Consider the following 20,585-nt stretch of genomic DNA (forward strand, 5'->3'; position numbering starts at 1 on the left):
AAAAAAAAAAAAATACAGCATTTTGCTACAAAATGCAAAATGGCTGACGCCCAAAATGGCCGATATCATTAAATCGGATATCATTCAACTCGGCATGCTGCCCTGAATCTAACAAGACCAGTTTTATCATTTTTGGCCAAACCCTGTGGAAGTTATCTCTGGACCAGCCTGTAGCCTCAGGTCATGCATTTGATGACATGGACCAAGTTTGGTCAATATACTCTAAAGCGTTGCAGAGATATAGCCTCACGTCCAAACTGGTATGCTCTTCTTCAAATTTGTTTGCGTGTTATTCGAGAATGTTTGGGTTTATCAAAAATCTTTTGATAACTTTTTGCCAAAAAAGTCTAAAGATGATCTGATTTGATTTTCATGAAAGAGCTAGAAGGAGCTTCTAAGATGAGCTTGAAAAAGTAGGTTTTTTGGTGGCAAAATTTGGTGGGAAAAGCTTCATGTAATTTTGGACAAGTGGTGGTGTTAGGGAGTTTGATCTAGAGACACCAAATTTGCTGTAGTTAATTTTGTGTCTGTCCTCTATCAGTGTACCAAATTTCATAAATGCCATAGACTCGAGCGGAAGAATAATAATAATAATAATAATGCCAATGGACATCTTTGGTGCTTGGTCCTGAAATAACAAGAAATATTGTAATATTTCACTGTAAAATAAAAACATTGATTTGTGATTTAATATATTAGCATCTGGCCATATATCACAATTTCAGTTTTATTCTGATTACTATTGCAGCCCTGCTTCTGTTAGTATGATTCACTGAAGGACACATTGTACTGAAGTGATGTTGAAACACTTGAAACCAGTGTCACACACAGTGACAATTACATTTCACATTGAGTTAAAAGACCCCATGAAACCACTAAACAACACAGTTCTGCCCTGTGGTGACACGTTTCCTCATGAAACAGTTGGGACAGCTGTTTTTGTATTTTTGTATTTTAAATAAGCAATACCCATGCTGAAAATCCCTGCATAAACAAGCACAAATTCCATGTTGGTCCAGGCTGGTTTGAGCTGGTATAGTGCTGGTCTAGCTGGTGGAGCAGCCTAGTCATGCTGTTCTGAAACAAAACTGAGCTGGTCTAGCGGGTCCACAGGCACTCCTGCTTAACATGCTGGCATTGTTGGCAACAAACATACCCAGCATGCAAAACATACTTTATGCTAGTGACCAGCAATTCTGGATTTTTTTCAACAGGGTAGCCTTTATTTTATGTTTCAGCCATGAACTTTATTTGCCACATATTTATAGCAGGAAGCCAATAGGGTCGGGTGATTTTTCAGATTTTTTTCAAGTAAATGTTTTGCCTTTATTTTATTATTTTTAAATCAAGAAATCATGATTTTGAATAAAAATGTTAGCAAACGTTATAATTAGACATAATTATTGACAATACAGCAATGATAACCCGTAAAGGTGCCCTAGAATCAAAAATTGAATTTACCTCGGCATAGTTGAATAACAAGAGTTCAGTACATGGAAATGACATACAGTGAGTCTCAAACACCATTGTTTCCTCCTTCTTGTGTAAATCTCATTTGTTTAAAAGACCTCCGAAAAACAGGCGAATCTCAACATAACATCGACTGTTACATAACAGTCGGGATCATTAATATGTATGACCCCAATATTTGCATATGCCAGCTCATGTTCAAGGCATTACACAAGGGCAGCCAGTATTAACGTCTGGATGTGCACACTTGAATCATCAGACTAGGTAAGCAAGCAAGGACAATAGCAAAAAATGGCAGATGGAGCGATAATAACTGACATGATCCATGATATCATGATATTTTTAGTGATATTTGTGAATTGTCTTTCTAAATGTTTCGTTGGCATGTTGCTAATGTACTGTTAAATGTGTTTAAAGTTACCATTGCTTTTTACTGTATTCACGGAGACAAGAGCCGTCGCTATTTTCATTTTTAAACACTTGCAGTCTTATAATGCACAAACACAACTTCATTCTTTATAAATCTCTCCAACAGTGTGTAATGTTAGCTTTAGCCACGGAGCACTATCAAACTCATTCAGAATTAAATGTAAACATCCAAATAAATACTATACTCACATGATCCGACGCATGCATGCAGTATGCATGACGAACATCTTGTAAAGATCCATTTGAGGGTTATATTAGCTGTGTGAACTTTGTAAATGCACTGTATTATTGTCGAGAACTCAGGGGGCAGGGAGCGCGCGATTTAAAGGGGCCGCAGCCTGAATCGGTGCATAGTTAATGATGCCCCAAAATAGGCAGTTAAAAAAATTAATAAAAAAAAATCTATGGGGTATTTTGAGCTGAAACTTCAGACACATTCACATTCAAAAACCTGTGAAGAACTATAACTATATGTTTGATATTTAATGTTTGCATGATGGTGTCAGAATGAAAGGTGCTGTTATTTTCTGATAACAGCCTATTACTGCTGTTAATTATTGCTATTACTTTTTGGCTAAGAAATATTTAGCTTTTTTAAGAAAAAAAAAAATATATATATATATATATATATATATATAATATTTTTACCTTAATTTTTCCAGGAAGGTCCCATTGAGATTAAAATAAATCTCTTCTTCCAGGGAGTCCTGGCCAAGATGGCCATACTAAAATTTCACATAAACATGTAACACAAAAAACAAATTCTAAACAGTCAAAGCAAAAAACATTAATCATAAATTATCAAATTAATTCAAACAATTAATTAATTTATATTATTATATTATTTCTGAGTATGTTTAAGATAAGTTTGTACAATATGTGCCTTCATATTTCGTGCATTTGTTTTACATTTACACCATGTTGATCACTTCAGGTGTGGTCCACTTGGAATAGAACTGTTTTTAACCAGATGGTTAATAAAGGGAATCTTACTTGAATCATATTGTAGTTACGTTTTTTTTAAGTTAAACATTAAAAAATCTTGAAATTGTGAATCGGTCAATTGTTCTGAAAAAATCAAGATTCTATTTTTTTGCTGCGGTCACTCATGAGAAGCAGTTATGTGTGACAAACACTGGAATGCTCTAATGACATCTGTGAACTTTCCCTGTTCCATCCTGAAGTGTATGAAAATGTGCGTCTGAGACTGAAGCAGTGACGCGGTTTGTTTGATGGCAGTCTGGTGCAGAGTTACATAAAGACCTGAGGACTCATGGAGAAATGAACTCATATCTTCACCTGTCATTTTCTCATCGATATCAGACACAAACATGCATTTCTGTACATGAAATGTACACAGCAAACCCTTTCAAAAGATGGGAGCGATTATAATGTTATCTGGAGATGAGAATATGTATTTTAATTCCACTAACAGCAAACCATTGGATATTTCCATTGTCTAAACACATCACCTGACCTCATCAGATTCTGTCTTGTGTGTATTTGAATCATCATAGAAACACGATGGCAAATCAGTGGCAAGAGTAATCAAGACATCAGGAAGCTGATGGGGTGAAGTATTTTTATAGTGTTGAGTAGATGACGGCGGGTGTATGACGTGTTTGTTTCTCCTTGTGTCGTAGGTATGTAAATGCTTTGCACCAGTACTGCTGTCCTGCACCGTGTCGCTCTAAGCAGCTAGCTGTACCTGCTCCTCTCTCTGAGTGCAGGTAAGAGGCGCTCACTGTCCAGACTGACAGAGGCTTCTCATCACACTCAATTCAGTTAGAAACAGTTACGTCACGTTCTCTCACTAGCAGTATTATTGTTCACCATGTTATACAGTAGTGAAGTTAAAGGATTAGTTCACAATTTATTCACCTCCATGTCATCCAAGATGTTTATGTCTTTCTTCAGTCGAAAACAAATTAAGGTTTTTTGAGGAAAACATTCCAGGATTTTTCTTCATATAGTGGACTTCACTGGGGTTCAATGGGTTGAAGGTCCAAATGTCAGTTTCAGTGCAGCTTCAAAGGGCTCTACACGATCCCAGACGAGGAATAAGGGTCTTATCTAGTGAAATGATCGGTCATTTTCTAAAAAAAAAAATACAAATTTATATACTGTTTAACCAAAAATGCTTGTCTTGCTGCTCTGCGATGTGCCACACATTACGTAATCATGTTGGAAAGGTCCAACGTGATGTAGGCGGAAGTACCGTGATAAGGACAAAAACATTTTTTCCTCCAACTTCAAAATTGGCCAAAATTGACATCTTTTTTATCTTTTTTTTATTTTGTGTGTAAAGGGCATTTGACTTAGTCTTTGCACACTCGCTTTGTAGACACTGGATCGGTACTTCCGTCTACGTCACGCATGATCTTTCCAGCGTGATTACGTAATGCGTGGAGCATTTCAGAGCAGTGCAAGAAGAGCATTTGTGGTTAAAAAGTATATACATTTTTATTTTTATTTTTATTTTTTTAGAAAATGGCCAATCCTTTCACTTCAATCCTTTCACTAGATAAGACCCTTATTCCAAACTGACATTTGGACCTTCAACCTGTTGAACCCCAGTGAAGTCCACTATATGAAGAAAAATCCTGGAATGTTTTCCTCAAAAACCTTAATTTCTTTTCGACTGAAGAAAGAAAGATGAACATCTTGGATGACATGGGGGTGAGTAAATTATCAGGAAATTTTATTCTGAAGTAAACTTATCCTTTAAATGCATTTCATCAACTTGTTTCATATTTTGTTGTGTCTTATACTGCGTTCACGGCATGTCGTTATTACCGTAAATTTGAGATAACAACGCGTGACGTTCTATTCGGAGTTGTTCACGTCCTTGGATGGCGAAATGCATTTCTAGTGGCAACACTATCAATTTCTAAATTAATCTGTAGTGGTCAGGAGGTACAGGTAGGAGCTCTCAGAATGTTCACAGATTACAAGTTGTAATTACGAGCTCTGTGAGAACGCGAATGCTTTTTACAAGGTTTTACAAATTTCGCAATTTCAACATGGCGTGAACGCACCCTAATTTTAAAGGTTTAATGTATAATAATTTTCAATAATAATAATGTTGGCTAGCTTGATCTCAGATAATATGATGGTACCTGAAACTGTTTATTTAAGTGTAGATAACATACTTTGTTGTTGAAGAACTTTCAAACTTTGTTAAAGCTGTTAGTTCAAATGAAGAACTATCTGTAGTGTCAGAACAGATATTTTGAAATTTGATGTTTTCTCCTGACATATGTTTTTATTAGACAGTTTACTGTAATTCCAGTTCATGAGAATGATTTTTTTTTTGTTTCCATACTATCAAACTGCCAAACAAGTCTTGAAATGACTAATTATTTGATAGAAGATATGTACGTAATGTACATTACAATTCAAATTATTTAAACCCACAAAACTGCAATAGCTTTTTGATGATGATTTTGTCTAAATAAAATCTGAAGCATTGTGAATGGTTCAGTGGGATCTCCAGCTGAATTTATGGGTATTAATCTCTTGTTAAACTCCTGTTATTTACATCAGGTGATGAATGATTGAACGATTTCTGTGAACTGGGAGAAGCTGTCAGTTTTAACGGTAGTGACTGTCAGCACAGTTAACCACTGCTGCGTGAACGTCGTTGCATGTGGCTCAATCTGCTTCATAGATGAGTAGTCACCGTTGGCACTGGATTTACAATATAAAAGGAACCACAATTTATGATAATTTATATTTTATGTATGTTCTGCAGTTGTATATTTCATTAGATTTGTTTAATATTTTCCTTGAGGTTTTGAAGCTTCTGCATTGTAGAGTCTGATTCATAGAGTTTTTTTTTTTTTTTTTTTTAACAGATGTCTATTGTCAGTCCTATTATTCTCATGAACTGGAATTTCATTAACTTATTTATTATTATTATTATTATTATTATTAAAATAACATGATGTGAGCCATGTGTTATTATAGACCAATCTTTTGTCAATGTCACAGCATATGTTACATGCAGAAGTGATGGCAAAAATAACCCAAGTAGTTATTCTCAAAAGACTGATGCAAACAGCATAAACCCAACACTATCTTGTCAGTTTACAATGTTGTGCTGTTGGCTTCAAAAACAAACCGTTCTCACTCCCAAGGCATCCCATGCTACACTGTAAACCCAAATAAGTTGGGCTAACTCAAAAAATTTGAGGTAATCAGTTACATCACATTTTTTGAGTAATGATGTTCCCAATTGTAAGTAAGCAGAACTATCAAGTTTTGAGTTTTTCCTACTCGTGTGTTAATTGCTCCTAACATGAAGTACTGAGTTAGCAATTAACATAAAAAATGTAATTAACTTTTTTTTATTTTGAGTTCTTTCAAATGAGTTTACTGTAAACCCTAATAAGCTGTCAGAACTCAAAAAAAGTTAAATAAGAATTTGTTAAAAAAAACTCAAAGCTTAAGTAAGATTTTTATTTTGTACATTTTCATTGTTCTTAACTTGATATATTTGAATACACTAAATTAGACATTTAACTTAAAATTATCAGGTTATCTCAATATAAATATTTTGCTAGCAATATGTCAACTTGTTTAATTTGCTAACACGTTAATAAAAGCATGTAACTTACCTGATCTCAAACCAAGCAGCATGTGCTTGTCAACATGATGGTAGCTCTCCAAAAACCCACATAAACAGAAACTCTTCTAAATTAGCATAACAAAACATGAATCACTACTAAATCTCCCACTTAACATTAATCTTGCACAAAAAAGCATTTACTCTCCCTTTCGAGTGCCACGGGCAAAGCATGCTGGGAAATGGAAATCCCAACACAGTTTCAATTAAACTTAAGTTAATAACTTAAAAGATTATTAAAAGAAATGAGTGCATAAAACTCAAAACAATGAAACAGTTCAGTTTACTTGAAATGTCAGTGCTGTGAACTTAAAAGAAAAAGAAAGTTCTAAATACTCATAACAGTTAATTTAACTGAACTAATTTGTTTAATTTAAGTTTGTCCTTCTCATTATATATATATATATATATATATACATATATATATATATATATATATATATATATATATATATATATATATATATATATATATATATACATATAATTTTTTTATTTATTTTTTTTTATTTTTTTTGCATACAACATTTTGCCAGGTTTTTTGCCATCATTTAGTGTACATGTGCTGCAGTGTTTGTAGACATTGGAATTGGTCTATAATCAGAATTATAGACATCTAAAGCTTGCTTGAATGAGAAGTCAAATGATGTATGCTTTAGGATGCCTAGACCAGTGGTTCTCAACTGATGGGTCATGACCCAAAATGAGTCCCAGGTCTTTTTGAGGAATAAAAGCGAGTAACAAAATGCAAGTAATAATAAAAAGCAAAAAAAAATAAAAAATTGGCTTATCAACCTTTAAAGACAGAAAGGAAACGTTTTTCAAATTTGTTATTGTTGATGTCCAACTAAACATATATTTTGGCACATTTATGAAACGCCAAATGATACAGATGCCAACAAGACATGCCTTCATCCTCCAAAAAAATAAAAGCTAACAACAAAAGCACACAGTTTACATTAAATACAGGTACTTCACATTTGTGCTGAACAAAATGGTCAATTCCCTTATTTATTTACTCTTATGTCATGTTCAGTGGCGGCTGGTGGGGGACATTTTTGAGGAGGCTGAGGTGGAAATTGGTTGATCATTAGCTGTGTTAAAGCAATTTTAGACTTGGGTTTATCACAGTTGTTGTGATAATCACACTTCTATATATGGAAAATATAAAGACTTGATAACTGACAGCACCTTGTGTTTCCGATCACCAACACTTGTCAACATAGGGAACTATTTGAACAAATCACACAGTGCCGTCTGCAGAATAAAACCAATACATGTATGAATGGAAGGCTTGTTTCACTTTTTTGGAAGTGTTTTTACGGAAGCATATGACTATTTGAATATCTATTCTGATTGGTCAGATTAGTAATGAGAGGAGTCTTTATGCTCTCAGCCTCCTCTAGCACTGTGTGTAAATCAATAATATGGAATCACCTTGTATTGCGCATAAAAAAAAAAAAAATATTATGTTAGTATTATGGTATTATGGCTTTACCTACAATCATTTTTGAGTATTTTTTTAAGGAGCCTCTGTTCCTCTGACGGTCCGCCACTGGTCATGTTAATAATTTTGCATCTGTGCAGTTCATGGTCATATAAAACGTTTTTGTTCACCTTTGTACATTAATAATTTTGCTGTCGTGTTACACCGACACTTGATGTCCAGTGTAAAATTTGGGTCCTGAAGCAAATTTTGCTGAGAACCGCTGGCCTAGATGCATTATGTGTGCTGTTCTTATAGTGTGCTTCTCTCACAGGAATGAGAATGTGCTGCATCAGTTCTGTTGTCCTCCATCTGGAAGCAGCAGTCCTTCAAGATAGCAGGAATAACATCTCCTGCCCAGCCAAGGATCTGTCCTCTCTCACAAAGCGTTCTTCTAATAGAGCTACATGCATTCATCCATCCATCTATTCATCTCCTGAGGGAACAGTGTGTTCCTCTGGGGAATAAACATCATTGTGTGTGCTGTTGCATTCACACGAAGGACAGATGGAAATCTATCTGCAGTAGTTCATTTAAAAGTTCAGTCCATAAACGCTGGAAGAACACAACCGTAGTGCTAGAACTGAATCATGCAGTCAAGTGTTTAACCACAAACGTGTATCTCTAATACAAAGATACAGATTGTATTTTGGACAGTGTGGAAGAATGAAAGAGCAGATTCTCAGAGTGATGCATGACATGAAAAAGCAATATCTATTTAAACATCAATTGATGTATCACAACTGTATTTGCTTTGCCTGATATCATAGCTTATTGTCTTGAATATGTAACCATTCAAATTAAAAGCTAAATTTTTGACCCTCTTATATATGATTTTTTTTTACATATGTTAAATTATTTTTCTTTTACTTGTGCATTGTTTTTAGTTATTCTTGAGCGATTGATAAGGACTGTGTTCATTCTGCTTAGTATGTTCTGTATACTTCTTACTGTGTTTTTAGTGAAAGCTTTTGCAATATGTAACCATAAAAACAGGAGTATGCTATATGTTTGCCACATGATCTCATGACATAACATGTGGCATCAGCTCATGTTATATTTATCTTGCAGTTTTGTTATCAAATTTTTTGGAAAACCTTCAAGTCACGAACAAGTTCGTGGCTGATATTTTTCCTGTTCATTCTTCGCAATGTAAATGGAAGGTAATGCTGTGCGCATTGCAATTTGAAACACAGAACATAAAATGGCTAGTATGTCCAAATAGGGAGTATTTATAAAAGGATTAGGTGAAAAAAAAAAACACAGCATGTTGTGCTGTAGGTCATGTGACGCTGCCAGGATGCTATGTTGTAAGTAGTATGGTGTGTCATACTACATGCATACTTTATAGAATGTTTATTAAATGTCCTTAAGTAAGTACTTCATCAAATGCAAAAGTTTAACAGTACTTCATTTTGGACCGAGTATGTGAATTGTTGCATTCTGCACATTTTTATAAACTAACACAAAGGACAATCTTAAACAGGAAATTAATGTACAGTTCACAGAATGTATGAGTAGAGGCCCCAGCTAACAGGGAACATTCACAGAACTTTGGCTAATGTTCTGGCAAGTTATGAACAAATGTTCTCCCAGTAAAGTTAACAGAATGTTCTTTCAAAGTTACCTAGTATTTAAAATGCTAGCACAAAAACATTATTTATACATCATTCATGGAACGTTTTTTTTTTTTTTTTTCTGAAATGTTTTAGTTGGACGTTCCTCTAATGTTTTTTAAATGTTATACTTGTTACTTTTGAACGTTCTCTGAACATTCTAAAGCATTCCCGTAATGTTTGCAAAATGATAAGATGAAATGTTCCCTTAAAGGGGCTCTATGTAGGATTTTTACTTTAATAAAGCATAAAAATACCCCAATATGTTTGCAGATATTTAGGAAACATGTTAAGTTCACCTTCTTGTTCCTCAGAAAAACAATGCTACAGCCAGATATTCTACTTTGAAAATGTGCGTTCCGTGTCTTTGTTTTGGTCTGTGCAAACCAGTTTATCCAATAGTATTTCGACATTACAGGTTGCCAGTTTTTGCCGTATTGCAGCCATGGAAACCAGCAAACAAGCTGGGTCAGAGAATCGTAGATTCTGACCCAACCTAAAAAGCCTCTGCATCCATCTAAAAATCTCTATGAACAACAGCATATTAAAACACAAATAAATAAACTCATCAGCTTACAGTGTGTAAGTCTTCTCAGCTTTCTTTGTAAATTGCGCTCTCTCTTGTTGCATGTCCTTGGCCACCCGCGTCTTTGAACGAGGGGGCGGGGCACACAATATTTTGAATTTGGACTGCAGTACCTACTTCGACCACTGGGTGGCATTCATACATAGAGCCCCTTTAATGTTTGCATAACCAAGAATTTTTTTTTTTTTTTTAAATATCTAAAACATTTTTAGCAGGGTCTACAGTGTTTTAGTGTTTTATTATTTTACCACCAACTATTCTCCTGTCCTACATGTCTTTGGATTGTGGGGGGAAATGGAGCACTAGTTATAGACCATTATTCAGTATGCTGGTCCTAAGCAGAGAATTCTGGTGTGCTAGTGATATATAGGCTAGCTTACAGGGTTTGTTCACCCAAAATTAATTTTCTGTCATTAAGTACTCACCCTCATGTCATTCCACACCCGTAAGACCTTCGTTCATCTTCAGAACACAAATTAAGATTTTTTTTATGAAATCCGAGGGTTTCTGATCCACTCATAGGCAGCAACATCATTGCACCTTTTGAGGTCCAGAAAGGTAGTAAAGACAACGTTAAAACAGTCAACGTGACTGCAGTGGTTCAACCTTAATGTTATGAAGCGACGAGAATACTTTTTATGCACAAAAACAAAACAAAAATAACAACTTTATTCAACAATTTCTTCTTTCCCCTCAGTCTCCTAAGCTGTCAGTCTTTAGTTGCTGCCTATGTGTGGTTCAGAAACCCTCGAATTTCTTCAACAATATCTTAATTTGTGTTCTGAAGATGAACGAAGGCCTTACGACTGTGGAACGACATGGCACCATCATGTCACCCTCAGTAATTAATGACAGAAATGTCATTTTTAGGTGAACTTACTTTTTCCCCGGTTAGAATAACGTTTTGCACTTGTAGTCTATAAGTAGGGTTAGTACCTCTTTTTATCCGGGGTTATGTTAACTCTGCATTGCCATGTCAGACTTGTGCAGTGTGAAATGATGAGGTGTTGGAATGTTTTGGCTATCAAGGCTGGGCAACTCTGGCCCTCAAGATCCACTTTCCTGAAGAGCTTAGCTTCAACCATGATCAAACTCATCTTCTTGTAACTATCTAGTACTCCTGAAGACCCTCATTAACTTGTACAGGTGTGTCTGATTAAGGTTGCAGCTAAAGCCGGGTTCACACTGTGCGATTTATAATAGTCCTTTGCGATGGTTACTTGTCAGACTGTACGAACATGATCCTCATGTCACACTGTGGGATCTCAGCTGTCGTTAATGTCAGACTGCACGACAGTCTGACAGTCGCACATGAAAACTTGTCCGGAGTTTTACATCATCAAAATATACACATTCGTTGACAGTGAGCTGCATTACACGCGGGACTGAAATGGTGGCTAACAACGACATCTCTATCATTAATTTTGATCACGGCTTGTCTTGGAAAAATGAAGACAATTTGACGTTCGTCATAGAAGTCACACTGGAGGATTGTGCGCCAAATCTTCTGACACTGCCAGAATTTCGTCGGAGGTAAAATTTGAAAAATTCGCAAAATTTGTCTCAGACGACCAAATCTTGGTCAAAATCGCACAGTGTGAACCAGCATTAATCTCTGCAGGAAAGTGGATGTTGTGGGCCAGAGTTGCCCATCCCTGGGCTAGATGCCCTGCTGAATATCCAGGATTGCTGCCAGTGGACCAGCTGTACCAGCTCATTTTTGCTTGAGAACAGCATGACTAGGCTGGTCCACCAGCTAGACCAGCATAAAACCAGCTCAAACCAACTCAAACCAGCTCAAACCATCTTAAACCAGCCTGGACCAACATGGAATTCATGCTGATTTATGCTGTACTTTTCAGCAGGGTATCAACAGACAGCCAATCGTTTGCCTCACATATTTACACACTTTTGACAGTTACTGAAACGCCACTTGCTGTTTAAATAGTATTTTCATAAAAAAAATCTAACTCCTGAAATGTTATGCTACATAGTGCATCAAAATGCAGTGTCATCAGTCTGCCTAAAAGAACCCAGAACATTCAAATGTTTTATGCAGTATTTAAATGTGGTAGGGAACAGGTGTAAATTCTTTCATGTGAACTAACGTTTTGAAAATACCAACATTTTCATAAATCCAAAAAGCGAATGATTATAAATTCGTTCTGCTCCTGTTTCATGAATCAGGCCCGATGCTTTTAAATTAAAGTTGTTCCTGGTGACCAGAAGGAAGTCCAACTGTGTGGTCTCTTCACTGCCTCTGGCCGTTGTCCGCGACCGCCTTGCTTCTTAGCATTCTGTGGAGCGTGCTTGATTTTTAAGCATGTAGTGTTGACTTTAAGCATCCTCTGCTGAAGTGATCAAACTTGGTAGGTTTAGAACTAAGTTATGGTTCTAAAATGGTTTCAATCCTATCTAAGTGATGGATACTTTTTAGCTATGGAAATTCCACCTCTGGCAAAAGACTTCTTCCTTGGGGGGGTTCCGCAAGGCTCTATCCTTGCTCCTACTATCTTTTCTCTATATTTGCTTCCACTGGGTAGCATTTTTAGGAAAAACTGTGTGTCTTTCCATTGTTATGCTGATTACACTCGATTATACTTACCATTAAGGCATTCTACCAACTCACTGGATTCATTATTAGCGTCTCTTAAGATATCAAAAAATTGGATACTGTACATTTTTTTAAAGTTAACGAGGACAAAACAGAGGTGATTTTCTTTGGTTAAGCAAATGGCTCAATTACGGTCCTTTTAAATTTGAGCTCCTTGGCACCGTACTGTAAAATCTGATGATGATAACTTAAAAATGGTTAAGCAAAGCAACTCTTTGAAAGAGTTTTTCACACTTTCATCCTTTCATGGTTAGATTAACTTTCTGTATATTTTGGCATCCCCTCTGCATCCCTAGCACGATTACAAACAGTACATAATGCGGCGAGGCTTCTAAAGAGGCTAAAGAAACACAAATCTGTCACTCCAGTATTTGCCTCTTTACATTGGCTCCCAGTCCATTTCAGAATTAAAATGTACTTTTTTGTGTATAAATCTTTAAATAATCAGGATCCCCCTTATCTTGCAAATTTACTGCTTCCACATAATCCTCCTAGAACATCGAGATCAGAAAATTAAAAACTCCTCATAGTGCCTAGGACAAGATGCAAACAAAAAGCCTTTGCAATAATAAGTCTGAAACTGGAATGAGCTGCCTTTATTCTTTAGGTCTCCCAAGTCTCTACCAGTGTTCAAAAATTAGCTTGAAAGCACATTTATTGTTGGTAGCCATTAGCAACTTTTAAAATTTGGTGTTGTACATGTGGTGTTTTATATGTAAATTGTGTTGTACTCTTGTTTCATGTGTAAAGCACTTTAGTCAACTTTTGGTGCTATATAAATAAAACACAAGACATTTGGGACACACTAATCAATCTCTGTTTTAAATATGAAGAGTTCGGATGCAAAAACTGCTAAACACCATCTCCATCAAAAATTAGATGATATTGAGCGAACGCTCTCCGCACATAGTATACATTCATCAAATACTTTCATTTCAAATCCACTAAATCCCAGCGTCAGCCCATTCAGAAATACCGGTTCATTGGCAGAAACCGCTAAACGCAAAAGCCTGAAAGTCTACAGAAGAAACAATCGAAAGACAAGAATCAAATCATATGATTTCAAGGTGAATGACGGTGTGCGTATGAGCCGGCTTTCAATTTTTATCATGTTTTGTCCATCGTTACAATGACAGGATTTCATGAGTAGCAAATAAAAGTGTTCCTTTTGCTGCTGTAAAACCGACAGAAACTGTCGTTTTACTGTCTTGTTATCCAAAGAGGTGGACATGGAGGTTTTTGCAAAAAAGGACTCATGGACTTGTTGCCTTTTGCAGCAAAAGGCAGTCAAATTAGTTAAATACCAATGAATTGACTAAAGTGAAATTTTTGAAAATAAGGCATTTCAATAACTGACTAATAACCTTTTCATTGCCATTAAAGTGAAATTACTGAACCTAAACGTAGGAGCCTGGTAAAAAATGCTCATTTAAAAGAAAACATGTCAGACAGACTTAAGCCGGGCACACATTTAACGACTAGCTAAAACATTCTAAGACTGAGCTCAACATACAGCGATTGTTTCCTCGACTGAAGCATAAGTATCAATTTATATTCATAATCGGCCTTACAGTCGTTAAGTGTGCGCACGGCTTTAACGATTGTAAGGCCGATTATGAATATAAATTGATACTTATGACCGATCGCGCTCAAACGCGTCCGGACAGAGCCAGTTGCGCTCAGTCGGCGATTACAGTCGGTGTCCATGTGTAAAGGCTGGGATACACTACATGACTTTTGCCCCGATTTCCCGAAATTCCGATTTACAGTCTGAACAAGTTGACGCTAGTTGACAAAAGTCAGAGCTAGTCTGCAGATTTGAGCCGACAGATTCCATGGAAAATCGCATAGTATTTTATGGTCACAGACTCCAATTTTTTAGCTTCAGATTTTGATTCCATCCAGTCGGAGGATATCAAGCCTGTTTGATATTTTGAGCTGATTTTAGAACACATATCAGTGAACAATATGTGTTGCTAATAAATACAGTATAACGTTACACAGTACAGTCATACGCTGCCCAAGCAATGCAAATCAAGGGTGCGAAGTCACAAAGATCGAGAAAAAAATGAGACTACTGTACAAGATCGGGTAGTAAGGAAAAACTTACCTCTTTCAGCTCACGAATCATGGCGCTTGAAGAGTAATCATGTTGTGACACTATTATATACCGCTTACAGCCGCTAGATGGAGCCGCGAGCTCGCGCACGACATGCATAAATCTCCTGCATTTGTTTCGCCTGTCTGTCATGCGTCTCCTAGCAACCAGACGTGTGTTTCTGTTTGTGTTCCGAACAATTGTAAAGTCTGGTAGTGTATGATGCCCAGCTTTTCTTTGTAACCATTTACAACGTCGGCAAGTGTATGATGCCTAGTGTTTTAAAAATCTGTTCAGATTTTAAAAATCGTGTAGTGTATTCCAGCCTTAAGTATATAAATCTGCTTCAGTCGCAGGAAACAATCGCTGTATGTTGAGCACAGTCTTAGAATGTTTTAGCTAGTCGTTAAATGTGTGCCCGGCTTTAGAGGTTTTTCCAAAGGAACTCTTCATATATTGGGTAGATAGGTGGTGAATTAGTATTCAGCCCTTCTTTATAATATTCTGGTCCCGTGATCTGAATAATGGCCATTTTGAAGGTTACCTGAGCTTTACTGATGGGTCTGATGGAAACATAGCAATTGAGAAATGCTGGTTTAGTTTATTGAAAGACTGCCTTACTTTTCAATGCAGTAGAATTCAAATACAACGTGGTTTATGTACATGACATCATAGTATTGAGGGAGTCCCTCCCCTCAAACAGCCGAACCACCAGAGTATTGTCAGCAAACCATTTGCAAGTTCAGTAGTGATGTTGTTGCCAGGCAACCGGCATTCAGCATATATAGGTGGAGATCTCTTCATGGATGCAGTGGGTGAAATGCACTCGTTGAGAACAGCTGAGGAAAATCCTGCAGCGAGGAGCACCTGTACTCTGGAAGTTCACTCTTTGAGCCAGCGAACACATGTGAATCTTATATACGTTGAGGTGCATGACTCCATCCTCTGGGAGTTTCTATAGTGAAGACACTGAAGCTGATGCAGTGAGGGTGGATCTGTACCTGACCCGGTTTCCTTATCAAGGGGCTGAATGCCATAGAAATCTCACGGAGTGTGCTGGACTTGTCTTTGGGTTCTGTGTTGGGCTGTCATGTCCGTTTGTCCCATCAGACTGGTTTCAGCAGTGCAGTCAGCATGGAAGATGTTCAGTGATGATCTCTGCTGCATGAATCTTTGACTCGCATCTCTCAGGTGAAAATGGAGTTTGATCGTTCTGCCATGTGACTGAGCGTTCAGCCCTGAAAATGTCAAGATTCAAAGCTCTGTGTTTGGATTACTGGCAGTTTTTGTGCCTGCAGCCTAATAGTGCATTTTTCAAAAGGTAAGTGTGAGTTGTCTACAGCAGATAATAAACATTTTGCATGCTGATAGAAGGAACACAATTTATATTCAACATGGTGATGGTAATTGACCCTATTTGCACAATATTTTGTGTGTGTTTTAATCATTTATTAAAATGACTTTTTGACTAATGTCACCTTGGCCGTGTGGGTTATTGGTTAATGTTAACCAATAGACAAATATCTATTGTTTTCAGCTGGTTGTTGTTGGTAAGGCAGTCCTTCTAAAATCTTACAAATAGTTTATTCAGTAATTTAGCGCTATTAACATGTTATAAAGGTTACGCCAATTAAAGTTAGATTTGACATGGTGTTAGCATTAGGAGACGTGGTCATGCTCTATCTCTATCAAAAAGCTGTCAGCTCACATTCAGCTCTGACTCCGTGCTGCTGCACAATTCCCACTTTTCATCTTCCAGTCAATTCCCTATAGATAGCATCAAATCTCGCCCTACATATTTTCTCATTGAATATTCTGTTTAACTCTGAAATGTATCACATAGGTTGCTACACAGAAAAGAAAATGGTGTGGGATTGAAACAATTTTCTCTCAGAAATTTCTAGTAAATTTCACAAATTATTACAAAGAAACAGCACAGTAACACATTGAATTAAACGTGAAATTTTCAAGTAGAAAGACTGAAATAGTAGTTTCTTGTGAAACATGCTCCAATTATCTGTAACTTGTAAAAAACATTTTTATACAGTTTAATTGGAATGTTGTTTTAAAGCAGAAAGTGTACTTTGTTTTTAGTGTATGCGCACAGTCGAACGCACAGCCTTGCAAAGTATATTTCACTTGACTCGTACGCGAACACAGGCATTCGACACATGTGCATTGCAAGAAATTGCAATACCTTTATGAGTTACAACCCATATAAACATCTTTGTATTCTGTTATGCTACAGTTGTACAAATGAGGGTACTTTCTAACCTCTTCGCACAATCTCTCGTCTGTGTAGGCCTCCATTGTCGCCAAAGCCACTGGAAGGCAAGCCTGCAACCTTTAGCCAAAAAAGCATAACGGCTAATGCTAACGCTCAGCCTCTGGCGGTACGCGGGGAAAGAGACCAGAGGCCGTTTTTTGAATGGATATCAATGGATGAGAGGCTTCACTATGCTGATTAAACAGCTTTTGTAGGGAAATAGCTAATCATTTAATTAATCGACAGCCTGTTCGCTAATCTTCAGCATGTTTTACACTAAATAATACTTTCGTTGGGAACTATATGTAGATTTTAGCTTGATAAAAATTTATTTTTTTTTAAGAGAAGGCAGACTAGGGAATGTTAAGGCTGATGTCACTGCCATTACACGACTAGCTGAGCGGTGCCACACGTGATTAAGTTATGCGTTAAGCTTTCTCTGATGGTACAGACCCTCTCATCTCCCTATAATATACAATCTCTGATTGTCGCTGTAGCTTGCACGCATTTTGGTAAATTTTTCTTTGACTACCTTGTGAATCGATACACCCCCAGGGCACAGTTGCCACCTTGTGGATAAAGTAATTACTGCACACAAAAAAATTACATGCGCATGTGAAACCTGAGCGTACAAAGTACCATAATACGGCGGTGCGCATTGAGTACGTGTGTACTATTCTGATGATAAAATTCACGTTGTGCACTGTACACTGACCCTCACATACGTGTAAAAAGCGAAGTACACTTTAGCCAAATACAGAGAATAATACAGAGAAATGTGCTCTATTGAGCTTTTGATCAAATTTAATTGTAGTTTTTGAGGTAACACCAGTAGTGTTAACTCCTGAGCGTAAATTTAGTTAGGGCAGATTCTTGGTCTTAGCTCTTGATTATGATAAAAATTTTGTATGATCACCGATCACATGCAGACACACTTTTGACAGAAGTCTAATGTCCTTGATTTATTCAGCCTGAGGGTGGCACTCAAACGTTAATCGATAGGCTTTCACCTACGAGTTTTTTCCATCTCCGATTGTACTTTTTCAGTTGTTTTCAATGGGAGCGGCGCGTTCTTTTAAACGGCAGGAGCGTAACGAGCCGCTGAGCGTCTTTTTTACGCTCAAGCGCTGAGAGCTCGGCGTTTTTTACTGGTCGCCTCGAGTTGAAGAATGTTCAACTTTGAGTAAAACGCTGCGCTCATCACTGTCACTTTTTAGCCAGACATCCAATCAGAGTGAAGGAGGGGTGGGACAAATATAACACTGGCCAACTGATATTCCGTATCATAGCAACAAAGCGCCTCAATGGAAAAAAACGCTACGCTGCAGAAGCGCTCTCAAGCGCTCACAGACGGGCGTTTTAAGCAGAGCGCCTAGCGTTTTCAGCTGGCTAAAAACGCTTTGGTGGACACACCGCCTGAATGTAGTATTTAGTGCCTCAGGATGTTGTTTTAGAATGTTGTGGAAGAATTGTGGAGGTAGAAAGAATATAAGAGATATTTCCAAAATGGATATTCTGACATAATGTTGTGTGTATTCGTTTGTTCGAGTGAGAAAAGATGCAAAAGAGAGCTCAATTCCATACTCGTGCGCTGATTTCTGAGAGGCGGCTTTCTGTGTGCGTGCAGAAACCAGACTGAATTGAACTTTCTTTCACATCGTCACACTTTCTCAGATTTATCCATATGTCTGCTCTGCTCTTTCTCCCAGACGTTTACATTTTTAAATGACATGAGCAAATGTATGCCAACTTATATCCCACCAGGTAGATCAGTACCTTACAATTCAAATGTAAAAAATTCTACCTTGCAGGACATCATTTTGACTGGATTTCTTCCCAAATCATCTCTCCCTATCATTTTCATCTCGTTTTTATTTGTTGCCGAAAATGTCAATAGATTTTTGTCAGTAGAAAAATGTTGTTGACGAAAATTATGGTGCAAATTATTCATCAGTTAAATTAACACTGTTCCACATAGGAAGAACAGACTAATCTGGAGCGAGGTTTACATAAGGTAACACGAAAATAAGTGCGGCATCCTGAAATCTTCCCCAATGGCTCTCAATTAGAGCACGTTGTAGTTCCATTTTTCACCACATATTTACATTGTGTGCATCTCAATTATCTCCTGAGCTCATGAATCAGTATATCATGTACACAAACCCAGGGACTGGTAAGGACCCTGGTTCACTACACATTTGGACAGTGATTACTCAATTTCCAGTAACATGACTGCATACAATGTCAATGTACAACATTATAGAACAACACCGCTGGTATTAATCAACAAGAGACAGGACTTGTATCTTTTTGATATTAGTTTGTATGCCATTTAAACATATCCTGCCAAATATTATTTATAAATGTTAACTACTGTTGATGTGTTCACTGCCTGTCTACCATTGCTCCCTGGTTTTTGTGGTACATTGTGGGAATTTTTAGGGAGCGAATGTTTCAGTGAAGGATTTTGAAATTGAGACGGCCCTTAAAATGGCCGACTCTGATCAGGCCCTGACTACTGAACTAGGGAGCTGATTGAGACATGAGCCGCAGCTGGGTAACCCAGTTCTGTCTCTGCTGTTTGGATCAAACATTAGATCAAATATTACTTTGATCATAAATTTGAGTAATTTGAATAGAAGTTGTATTCTCTTGCAATGAGTGACACAATATAAACTCCATTCAGATAAACTACATTTTGTTTTGTTTTGTTTGTTTGTTCTGGTTCAGAATATTCCTAGTCAGAGAGGGGTTTCTAATAGTCTTTGACAGATATCTTCAAAAGAGATCATTAGTCAGAGGGTTCTGGGTGTGTGTGTCTGTGAGACTGTGGAATATTTGGACCATGTTTTCTGGAGAGAGTGTGTCAGATTTAAAAGGAAATGTTCTACTATATATAGAAGCCCAATGAAGCACACATCTGTCCTGATTACACCAGGAAATTACATCATGAAAGTAATGTCTCAATGCAAAAAATCTGAATGGTTCTAAAAAGGCTGTCACTTAAACTGGAGTTTCTGTGAGGTAGATGATGTTTTTGAGAAGGAACTCTCAGCAAACACACTGCGTGACATCGGAGACCTCAGATAACTTGATCTACTCATCTGAGACAGTAGACAGCATTACTTATTTACTGGCCGTCCCGACCTGTAGCAGACTCTGCTGACACACAGGCTCACTGATGGTTTGGTGCTGGACTTCTGGTTGTTCTGCTTGGACATTGGTGGACATCAGTGGTCTTCTCTGAGCTCCCGTCTGCTGCCTCTGATGTGAGTGTGCCTCTCTTTTCTGTCCATTTAACACACACTCATGGTCCGATAAATGCTAAACTTCATAGACTTGAGTATCATGAAAAACAGTGTTCTTTGACTTTGCCTAATCCTTCATCTACTC

At 37.2% G+C, this 20,585-nt stretch overlaps 2 protein-coding genes across 5 annotated transcripts in view; both read left to right on the forward strand.

The window, feature by feature from the left end:
- The window catches only part of LOC137009742 (IQ motif and SEC7 domain-containing protein 2), an 89,936-nt gene that overhangs the window by 48,887 nt on the left and 20,464 nt on the right, over window positions 1-20,585 (forward strand). The window contains exons 4-5 of one of the 4 annotated variants that reach the window (XM_067372208.1): window positions 3,543-3,629; window positions 8,287-8,824. The exons of 2 other annotated variants lie outside the window; for them this stretch is intronic. In XM_067372208.1, the coding sequence (XP_067228309.1) occupies window positions 3,543-3,629; window positions 8,287-8,350 (151 nt within the window). In that variant the 3' untranslated portion in view covers window positions 8,351-8,824. Of the gene's footprint in view, window positions 1-3,542; window positions 3,630-8,286; window positions 8,825-20,585 lie in introns of those variants that run through there. One more of the 4 variants, XM_067372211.1, reaches the window with a different exon arrangement.
- iqsec1a (IQ motif and Sec7 domain ArfGEF 1a) overlaps window positions 20,444-20,585 on the forward strand; it is a 53,032-nt gene continuing 52,890 nt past the window's right edge. The window contains exon 1 of the mRNA XM_067372207.1: window positions 20,444-20,461. The gene's annotated coding sequence lies outside the window, so the exon portion shown is untranslated. The remainder of the gene's footprint in view (window positions 20,462-20,585) is intronic.

The sequence above is a fragment of the Chanodichthys erythropterus genome, chromosome 20 (assembly GCF_024489055.1).
Source record: "Chanodichthys erythropterus isolate Z2021 chromosome 20, ASM2448905v1, whole genome shotgun sequence".
Lineage (NCBI taxonomy): Eukaryota > Metazoa > Chordata > Actinopteri > Cypriniformes > Xenocyprididae > Chanodichthys > Chanodichthys erythropterus.